The sequence below is a fragment of the Rhipicephalus microplus genome, chromosome 6 (genome assembly GCF_043290135.1).
Source record: "Rhipicephalus microplus isolate Deutch F79 chromosome 6, USDA_Rmic, whole genome shotgun sequence".
Taxonomy (NCBI): Eukaryota; Metazoa; Arthropoda; class Arachnida; order Ixodida; family Ixodidae; genus Rhipicephalus; species Rhipicephalus microplus.
Window position 1 is genome coordinate 162,611,848 of NC_134705.1, and position 9,896 is coordinate 162,621,743.

General features: G+C 43.9%; 1 protein-coding gene across 1 annotated transcript; it reads left to right on the forward strand.

The window, feature by feature from the left end:
- The first annotated feature begins 5,635 nt into the window (after positions 1-5,635).
- On the forward strand, positions 5,636-8,627 carry LOC119175674 (uncharacterized). The gene is made up of 6 exons (XM_075866911.1): positions 5,636-5,775; positions 5,897-5,965; positions 6,886-7,106; positions 7,201-7,360; positions 8,090-8,218; positions 8,503-8,627. Exons 1-6 carry the CDS (start codon positions 5,718-5,720, stop codon positions 8,550-8,552), a joined length of 687 nt encoding a protein of 228 aa, XP_075723026.1. The 5' UTR covers positions 5,636-5,717; the 3' UTR covers positions 8,553-8,627.
- The last annotated feature ends 1,269 nt before the right edge of the window (positions 8,628-9,896 follow it).

Sequence of the window (9,896 nt, forward strand, 5' to 3'; positions counted from 1 at the left end):
TTTTGTGATCTTGTTAGGGTTTCAACGATTATGTCATTTGCGGAGTACGAAGTTAGACGAGAAATTCATGCGCAACACCCCCTGACACACCCGCTCTTGCTACAGTGGGCCCTATTCACGCTCGAGCCACCCTGTCCGGTTTTATCAAGGGGCTACCACTTCGTCCTCTACCCAGGTAGTCAGGTCATCTATGAGTTACGCCATCTGTGGGTGTATCTGGGAAGTGTTCTAAGAGCACACAACTCTTAAAGGCCAACTGCAACGAAATTTTTCACACCTCCAACAGCCTATTTATAGGCAGTGTAGCTGGAGATAATGCTGCCTGGCAAATTTCACCTTTGAAATGCAAGTGGTTACCTAAAGGGGCCCTGCAACACTTTTTGAGCATGGTCAGAAAATGCTGCCGATCAGTTAGAGGCTCCTGAGAAGACTTGAGCCAAATGTTATAGTGCAGCTTGCGGCCTGGAAGTGACAAAAAATTATCAAGGTCAGCTGAACATTGCTTTCTCGTTCCGCGTTAAATGACGGAAGACACTCAAAAATCATACATAGATTACCCATCTATGAGCCATTGGCAGATTTGAACATGGCGAGCTCGGTTGTTACAGAGATCGCCGCGAGAGACCGTCACTTCTCCACGCGTGTGGGTGCGATCGCACTGAAGAAGCCGCGTATTCTAAAAAAGGGGGAAAAAAATTCCCAAGGTCACGAGGCGCGCGTGACGTTTTTCTTTGCCCCTTTCATCCCTCCCTGCTTAGCTTCCAGGGCTTTTGTTGGGACAAAAGAAGAAAGAATGTGAATTCAGCGCCTGACAAATCTTTTTAACTCCGCTTGTAGTGGACGGGTGCTTAAAATTTTTGTGGCGTTGAATTAGTGAGGCGATACGCTTTTTCAGTGAATTAATTCCACAGTTACTCAAAGTGTTTCAGGGCTCCTTTAAGAAAAGCTCGCCAACCACGCAATTTTTGATACCGCAACTATAAAAAACGGTGCCATTACATCTGAAAGTAACTTAGACAAACCGACTGGTGCGGGCGAATCCTCTGCTCGGCACCCCCGAAGTACGCGCTTCGCGGCTGCGCTCCAGAGTTTTCTACTTATATGGTAACGAAAAAAACAAATTTTGTAATAAACATGCACCGTGAAGGATAGGTAATAAGATAAAGTCGTATCAAACTAACGGTTGCGCACTTCGCGTCTATAGGAGGTATTAACACGATGGCATTCGCAGGAGGTGCCACCATACGTGTCGTGTCGTGCACGAACGCCATCTACTCGTGCAGAAAATTTAATAAAAGTTTTATTCTCTCTCTCATCGTCATACCATAACCAATGTTATCGGCATCACGTGTTGTCATGTGTCTAAGACACTGCTCAGTGTTCAGTGAGCTGGAGCGCCGTTAAATATCACGCCGTCATATCCCGGATTGCTGACAGACCACGGCTATCGCTGACGCCGCCTGGCGGGAAGACTTTGGTGTATACATCCTATACCGACTTGTCTTGCTGTCTTGGCGAACTCGCTGTTTCACAATAAATGATGCCGCTCGCTTACGCTTCGGGTATTCTGGTTTCGTTGATAGACTGCGGGTGATGAGACGGCATTGTTTTCGATAACGATGCTCGGTTTCGCAATCTCCGATCTCTAGCGAAAGCGTTGTGGCATTTCTGTAATCACTTGCATTACTGTGCCCAAAACATTTACATAAGACCTAACAATGCACAATCTGTTATTTTTTTTCCATTATACATGTTCATGGGCTTGAATTGCCTTAGACCGAGTGCAATTGCACTTGATTAGCTTTTGGAGCTTTCATTACACGATCATAGATGGCGCAGCTAGTCTGGCTCTTCTAAGGCTTGGACACGAGGTGGGCTGGCGACTGGCAGGACGCGCAGTAGCTTTTTTTGGGGGGCTCACGGGCCCTTCGGAGTCCGGGGTAGCTCGTAACAGGGAAAACAACCAGGAGGACGCTTTGACAGGTAGAATTGCGAAAAACCAGAAAAAAGGTAAAAGAAAAAGGAAAAAGGCGCGTGTTGCAATTAGTTACATAAACATGCAGGGTGGCAGAAAGAAGGCAAAATGGTTAGAGATTGAGGAGCAGTTAAACAAAGAACAGATAGGCGTGTATGCGGTTACAGAAACACACCTTAGAGACTTGGAAGAGCCACCACATATTAAAAATTATGTTTGGGAAGGGTGTAACAGGACCATATCGGAAAGGAAAGGTGGGGGTGTAGGAATGCTAATTCACCGCGGAGCCAGATGGGTTAGAGTGAAACAGACGTGTTCAGAGCACCTCTGGGTTCTGGGCACAGTAGGTGGAAAGGAAACGTGGCTAGGGGTAGCCTACTTGTGGACGGGGAATAACTGCAGAGAAAAGAATCAGGAGATAGTGGATTGCATGAGTGCGGATATTAAGGAATTTGGTAATGGGGCCGAAATCATCCTTCTAGGGGACATGAATGCCCACATACATGACCTTGACGGATATTCAGACACCAATGGGAAGTTATTACTAGATCTTTGCGAGCAACATAGTCTGGAGATAGTTAACCCAGACAACACTCGACGACCTGAGGTCGTCCTCATATGGTACAAACGTCCTCGGCAGTTTCAGGACGTCCTCATTTGGTCCTCTAGTCGACACTTGCAGGATTATCCCCAAAATGCCCCTTTGAGACCTTTTTAAGGACGAAGAATTGTCCTGATATCGTCTGCTCGAGGACGTTTTGAGGATATGCATGTTTCGTAGGTGCATGCAGCTTTCGCAATTCGTGTTTGGTTAATTTTCTGGCTGTTAACGAATAAGTCCACGGGATTTCGTATGCCTACTTTCGAGTCATAATAGTAAAGTACTTCTCGATCATTAAAATGAGATAGTTACACGAGGAAGCACTTCAAGCCAACACGAGAAAGACGTGTTCTTTTATTTATTATTTATTTATTTACTTTGTAAGTGATCGTAGGCCAAACTTTCTGCCTGCACGTTTTCGTTGGTCGTGATCTACCGCCGACGTGCATACGGAATTATATCGCACTGACTGTGGTCTGACCCGTTTCCCCAATGAACGCACGTGCGGCAGACCAAGTTTGGTGCGAGTATAAACGGTGTCGGCTCCAAAATGAATGCAGGCGTGAAAACTGTGAATAGCGAGCACGTTATTCTCGAGTGTCCAGTGTTGCAATGCCGCACGGTCCCATCGAGCAGACGACAACTGACCATGCTGACGACTGGGCTGGCCTAGGTTATCGTGAATAGAGCAGCATTGGAACTAGAACGCTGTGGGAAAACGAATGGGCGACTGAAGTTGTGGTGGTGCTAACAAAAAAAAAGCAGTACCTTAATGCGGTCACCATGCGCAGTCAAGGTGCTTTTAAATCTGGATGTCTACGACACTGTTTACCCATTTTAAAGTGACGCAACTATCATCATCATCATTATGGGCCTGCAGTAAGTCAAGTCGAGTCATTGGTCGAGTCAACATTCCAATACAACACTTCTCGCCATAGAGGAAGCTTCTCGCAGAAGCCCTCAAAGAATCGTAAGCATGCCAGGTGAGTGTCTTCTGTTAAATTTTCATATTGAAGTTGTAAGCCGCAAAGGTAAATAAATAAAAAAAGAGAGGACAGTTGATTTTCAGCCTCGCGCTGTATATCTTTACTGCTTATTCATGTATGTATGTACAAACCAACTGACTAGCCTAACAACGTGTTCTGGTGGTGGGTGTTCTTTGGTCTAGCCACCATTCTACTGTGCTCTGTGCTGTTCAAGATGGCTGAGAGCGCGGATCGCAAATTTCGGCGTGAAATTAATCGGCGCGTCAATGCTAGTTTTCAGCTTATTGACAGTGAGGCCGATGTCATAAATGACACGCGGTACGTTGACCGAGATTCCCGCAACGCCGAAAGAGAGAGCGACTTGCCCTCCGAGGCTTGTGCGGTCGACCTCGAAGACGGCCATCGTCGCCTTTGTGTTCATGACAGAGAACGGCCTTCGGCACACTCCTCGATCGTTCCAGAAACGGATGTGCCCCAAGGACACGTTTTGATTTCTGGCGACGCGTGCTACCCCAGCGGCTGCAGTGTTTCTGTGCCTCACGATCACACAGACTTCGAACGGCGTGCCTTCCATGACAGCAGCGCTGCGGCTTCGACTTCGGCGACCTCGCAGGTGAGGCAGAGGGATTCTTTCGAATTGGCACCGACTGGGAGTAACGAAGAGCAAGTTTGTGAACGCGGCAGTGTGGACAGCTTGCTGGCCTTTCGTGAGAGACTGCAAGCGTGGGCCTTACAATCTCGCGCATCGCACACTTCAGTTACATCGCTCTTGAGAGTACTACAGTCCCACGAATGCTTCAGCGCGCTCCCTTCAACTGCAAGGGCATTGTTACAGACGCCCAAGAAGTGCCTGGAAGTGTTGCAGCTGGCCGGCGGGAAATACCATCATTTCGGCCTCAGTGCAGGCCTACAGCGAGTGCTGCAAGATTGTGCAGAACTACCAAGAATTTTGAAGCTTAGCTTCAACATTGACGGTCTGCCGGTTTCAAAAAGTTCACGGGGCCAATTTTGGTGCATACTGGGACGCATAAGTAATTTGGAGGACAAAGCACCATTTATAGTGGGTGTTTTTTTCGGAAGCAGCAAGCCCAACAACGCGAATGATTTTTTGCGACCATTTGTTTGTGACATAAATGCTGCTATCACAACAGGGATTACCATTGGAGAAACTGCAATTCCTGTTAGCTTGTATGCCCTCATATGTGATGCACCAGCAAAGGCATTTGTATTATATGTCAGAAGCCACACAGGCTATTACAGCTGCACCAAATGTGACGTAAAAGGTGTCTACTGTGAGGGCAGGGTGTGCTTCCCAAACGTCAATGCTCGCAAGCGAACAGATGACAGCTTTCGCTTAAAAGTCCAGGAGGAGCATCACACAGGCGAAAGTATTCTTGAGGAACTTCCTTTTGACCTAGTGAAAGATATACCATTAGATTACATGCACCTTGTGTGCTTGGGTGTCATGAACAAGCTCTTGACACTGTGGGTACGTGGCCCAAAAGTGACCAGACTTGGAAGCAAAGTGCGTCTTGAGATGTCGGAAAAAAATTCTCAAATTGCACGGTGTGTTCCATGTGATTTTAGCCGAAAGCCGAGGAGCATTGCTGAACTTGATCGGTGGAAAGCGACTGAGTTTCGCTTTTTTCTTTTATATGGAGGACCCGTTGTTTTGTCATCACTGATTCCTGCACACATGTACAAGAACTTCTTAGCTTTACATGTGGGGATCTCTGTTCTTTCCACACCAGCTGCACCTGCAAGTGAGATAGAGTATGCCGGAAACATGCTCAAGTTTTTTATCCGGACATTCATAAGCATTTATGGCAAAGAGCATGTTTCACACAATGTGCATGGCCTGTGTCATTTGGCAGATGATGTTACACACCTTGGCCCCTTGGACTCATGGAGTGCCTTCCCATTTGAAAACCATATGTCCTCGTTAAAGAGAATGCTGAGAAAGCCAGACCTTCCCTTGGAGCAACTTTGCAACAGGCTTGCTGAGCAGGCACACCGTCCTCTGAGGCATAAGAAAACTGAAAGCCATGTCGTATTTGCTGCAGAGCATGCTGACGGGCCACTTGTTGCTCAAAAAAAAAAATATTTTTTTTTCAGTAGACAGAAATGACAGTGGCATCACTTTGTAGCAAAAACAATGGCAACTGTCACTTGTAGGAACTGTCACTTACAGAGCATGCAGACAACCTTGAAAGGCAAGTGTTGCAGCAACATAACAGTAGTCAGCAAGGCCCTTCATGTAAGAATACTTTCGATGAAATGTTCAGAGCTAGTTTTTAGAAGTGCATCTTAAAACCTTCATCTATGCTTCTGTAGGGACTGCACACAATAATACCCATGGGTCTTCATTAGGCTTCCCCTCTAGCAATAGAAGCTCACCTCCTGGTAAGTAACATTAAAGCTTTCTTACCCGGGTGCCACTTCAGAGGTGAAGACAATCTTTGTATTTATTGTCTAGGGAATACAGTTTTTTTTCTCTTTAGATTAAAATCTTTGCAAGTGCTAAGCAAAACGTTTTGTCTTATAGCTGTGCCAGTCGTAAGCAGCATAATTGCTTATTTGCAATTTCGGAACAATGTACTAACTGTAGTTGCTTTATCAAGTGTAAATACCTGATGTCTCAGAAAAATTGAAGCGAAGGTGCCACAATTAATACTTTTAATTCATAAACAACTGTTGTCGCCTATTTAGTGTAGAGAACATGCCTCTTGATCACAGTGGAAATGAGGACTGTGTGTCACTTTGATGGCGATGAGCACGCTTTTACCCCATAAATGAAGAGTTATATTTTAAACATTTTTTTTTTGCTTTCGTTGGGAAAGTGATAGTGGCATCACTTTGCTGCAAAAACTATGGCAACTGTTATATGTATGGTCTGGTCACACATTGTTTCAGTGCTTAAAACATTAAAGTATCTGTTTCTGCTTATTCTATTTTTCACAAATTCACTTAATAACCTAACTTTCAACAATTTTTCTGAACTTATTCCAAGTTTTTGTTGAAAACTAGGTTGTAAATATATGGGTACACTGAATCACAGCACGCAATGAAGGTGCTTCATCTCAGTGTCAACTCTGCATGCGTATTCAGGTCCTAAAAAGGCATCACTGAGCATGCTAACAAAATAACTGAAGCCATGTAGGCACAAATTTCTAAAACCGACAATAATGTGCAGAGAAGCCATAAACAACTGTGTGCTTGTTTTGCTGTGTTTAGTAGCACTTCTCATTTTCAATGTTATCTCAGCTTTTGCCATTTTATATGTTGCAATTCAGCGCTATTACTTCATGAACACGTCTTTACAGAATACGTGCGTCAACTCATGCGAATTTCGCAAACTATCCTGATGAGGCTAGAGCAGCTGGGACGACAGGTTGATGCCATGCAGCAGCACCTTTTCAACACAACAGTGAGGCTTCAAGATGAGACAAATGATGATGTGGTTTTGACACCGGTCAAGGATATTGACCAATTTCTAAGTCTTGAGGGGAGACTTGCTGCTGATGGCAACATTAAGCTAAAGCTTGTACGTCATTCATTATATTTTTCTATAATTTTTTTTTCTAGTCACTGCATTAAGCTACTCTTCTAAAAAAAATAATGACCTCAAAACTTTACAGATACAGCAGCTTGCTGGCCTTGGTGGCTCAACTTTTGGGGCAGCAGCCAGGAGGATGCTGGAGCTTCTGCTAAGCCTTGAGGTTGCTGTGCAGTTCAGCTGGGCAGGCCAAAAAGGCAAAAGGAAGTTTGTGGATCTAGGTGTCACAGATGTCATTTGCAGTGAGTAATTTGTTTCACAACACCATGTGCTGCAAGAGCCGTGTTTGAGTACAGACATTTCTAAGTCTGTTATCCACATTATCTTTCATTTGAAGTCAATAGCAAAAGAACAATCTTTTCATGAAAGCATTAAATTTTTTAGGATGCTTGCTAATTAAAATTATGTGCTTAAACGTGGAAAATTTTTAGCATGAAATATCTGTTGTCAGTAAGAAACCCTGCAGCTTCTTCAAGCACACTAGTATACTTGCATGGCACACATACGCAAGCATTCACTACTTGCAGAAGTTATTATCAGGTAGCACTACTAGGCATTCTTAACTGTAGTGGAAATCTTATGTACAGATGAAAACTAACAGATGGAAGCTCATAGTGATCACTGAGGATCTCTAAACAGGAATAAGTACCTAAGACAAGCTGGTCAACATTTTCATACATGGACGTATTTTCGTCAAAGGCGCCTCATCATTCTTTGCATGCTAGGTTTCAAAAAAGTTACAATGATGTCTTCTTCGTGGTGTTCTTCTTGTAATGCAACACATAGTGTCAATGTCAGTACTCTTGAAATTAACATGGGGAAGGATGGCAAGGACCTTTAATGATGATGTGCCCACCTATCAAAATGTCGATCATGCTGACTAGAGGTACTTCTTCAAACAACCTATGTAGCATTATATTAATGTATTATGTTTGTGTAATTCCTGTTTTATGAACTTTGTACTTTTTCAGAGGCCGTGAGGCGAAATTTTCCGGAAACAAAAAAAAATGACATCGAGTGTGTGATTAAAGTGTGGCTTCGGCATGCTGGGGAAAAGCTCCAGAAGCAGCGCTTAAGAACTTCTCGCACTCACCATGAGGGTGAGTTTTATTATCTGTGCTGTTGAAGCTATCATAACATATGATACTTTTGCTGTTATAGTTTAAATAATTTTCTTGCCTTACTCGAATTTTGATGTGTATGCAAGCATGAACTATATAAATCATTTTCACCATTATATAATGGCTAGTTCGTACCTGCACATTATGGTAATATAATTTTCATTTTATGCTTTCAAATCTGGCATGCTGTTATTGTCTTAATATTCTTATTGATACTCTAAATTCACTTGTGCTTCAAGATATGCTGCTTTCTATTACTACAGAATGTCTTCAAAGTGTCGCGTTGTCAAGCCCATCGGATGAAGACCTCTGAAGGCACAGGGCAAGAAGTCTCATCTAGTGAAAACTGCCAAGTTTCATTCCTGAAAATAAACATGTTTTCTGTGCATTGCTGTTTTTATTGCTATACTTGAAGAAATTGTTACTGAAACCTCACAGGCAGTGCTTTAAAGAGTGTGCATGTTCAGGCACTTTTGATTGATCAGTTGTCATTTCAGCGCTCCAAAAGAAGAATTAGAGCAACTTTTCGTAAGGTCTGATGAGTGCCTAGGTCTTGTATGCTTCGTCCTCAAAAAGTACTAGACTCATCATAATGTGCTCTTTTCTGGATGCCCTGAGGACGATCTGAGGCCGGACAAACGGACTGGTTTAGGACCACTTGAGGTTCATTTGAGGGCTTCCTCAGGTCATACTTTCGTACGGTGTAGGTCATCCTCAGGACAACCTCAGGTTGTCGGAGCGTTGTCTGGGAACACGGGGCCTAAATGTGACGGCCAGATCACATGGGAAGTCGGAAACAAGCAATCAAGTATTGATTATTGTCTCATGACTGAAGGAATTTACCACAAACTGACAGAAATGAGGATAGACGAGGAAGGCATTAACAGCTTGGGTAGTGATCATAAACGAATAACATTACAAATGGGATACGAAACTAAAAATATGAGCATGGAATCAAAGTCTGGCAGCTCGTATTTAAATGACAAACAAATAATAAATATAGCCGCAAGAGTCGAGGAAGAAGTAGGCGAAATACCAGGCAAGGACTGGGAGTATAGTGAGCTGTTACATCTAATGACGAAGGAGATAGGGAAAGAGAAGAAAACTGTTTGCTGGAAAGGAAAAAGGAAGCCAAAAAGTTGGTGGAACAAGGAAATCCGGGAGGCGATCGAGAAGCGACGCGAAGCATCACGGGAGCATAGAAAGGCAAAAAAGGAGAAGCGGCCGCAGGACGAAGTCAAAAAAATATGGGAAATATATTTGGAGAAAAAATCCCTTGTACAGAAATTGGTAGAGGCAAAAATTAAAGGTGAAAGTGAACGCTGGATGACAGAGATACACGAAAAAAAGGAGGCCGCGCCTAGGATTTTTTGGAGCCACATAAAGGCGCTAGGTAGGAAGTCTGTCACAACGCAACAACATATTCTAGATGAAGGAGGAAATCAATTGGAAGGGTACGAAGCGCTAGGTTACATCCAAAAGGTAACAGCCGATTCGTTTCAAAAGAGCGTCCAGGGGATCTCCCCGGTGAGTAAAAGTGTGGCGGAGAAAGCAACAGAGGAAGAGCTAGTACTTGATAATTTCAACTGGAAAAAGGCCGAAGGAAAAATTCCAAAGCGCACTGCCGCGGGTTTAGATGGGATTCCCGTTAGCCTCA

Bases quoted from the DNA above. Each gene is read 5' to 3' on its own strand.
- LOC119175674 (XM_075866911.1), top strand. From the start codon at position 5,718: ATGGCAACTGTCACTTGTAGGAACTGTCACTTACAGAGCATGCAGACA. The intron at 5,776-5,896 runs GCAAGTGTTGCA...ATGCTTCTGTAG, and splicing joins CATGCAGACAACCTTGAAAG to GGACTGCACACAATAATACC. The intron at 7,107-7,200 runs GTACGTCATTCA...AAAACTTTACAG, and splicing joins GCAACATTAAGCTAAAGCTT to ATACAGCAGCTTGCTGGCCT.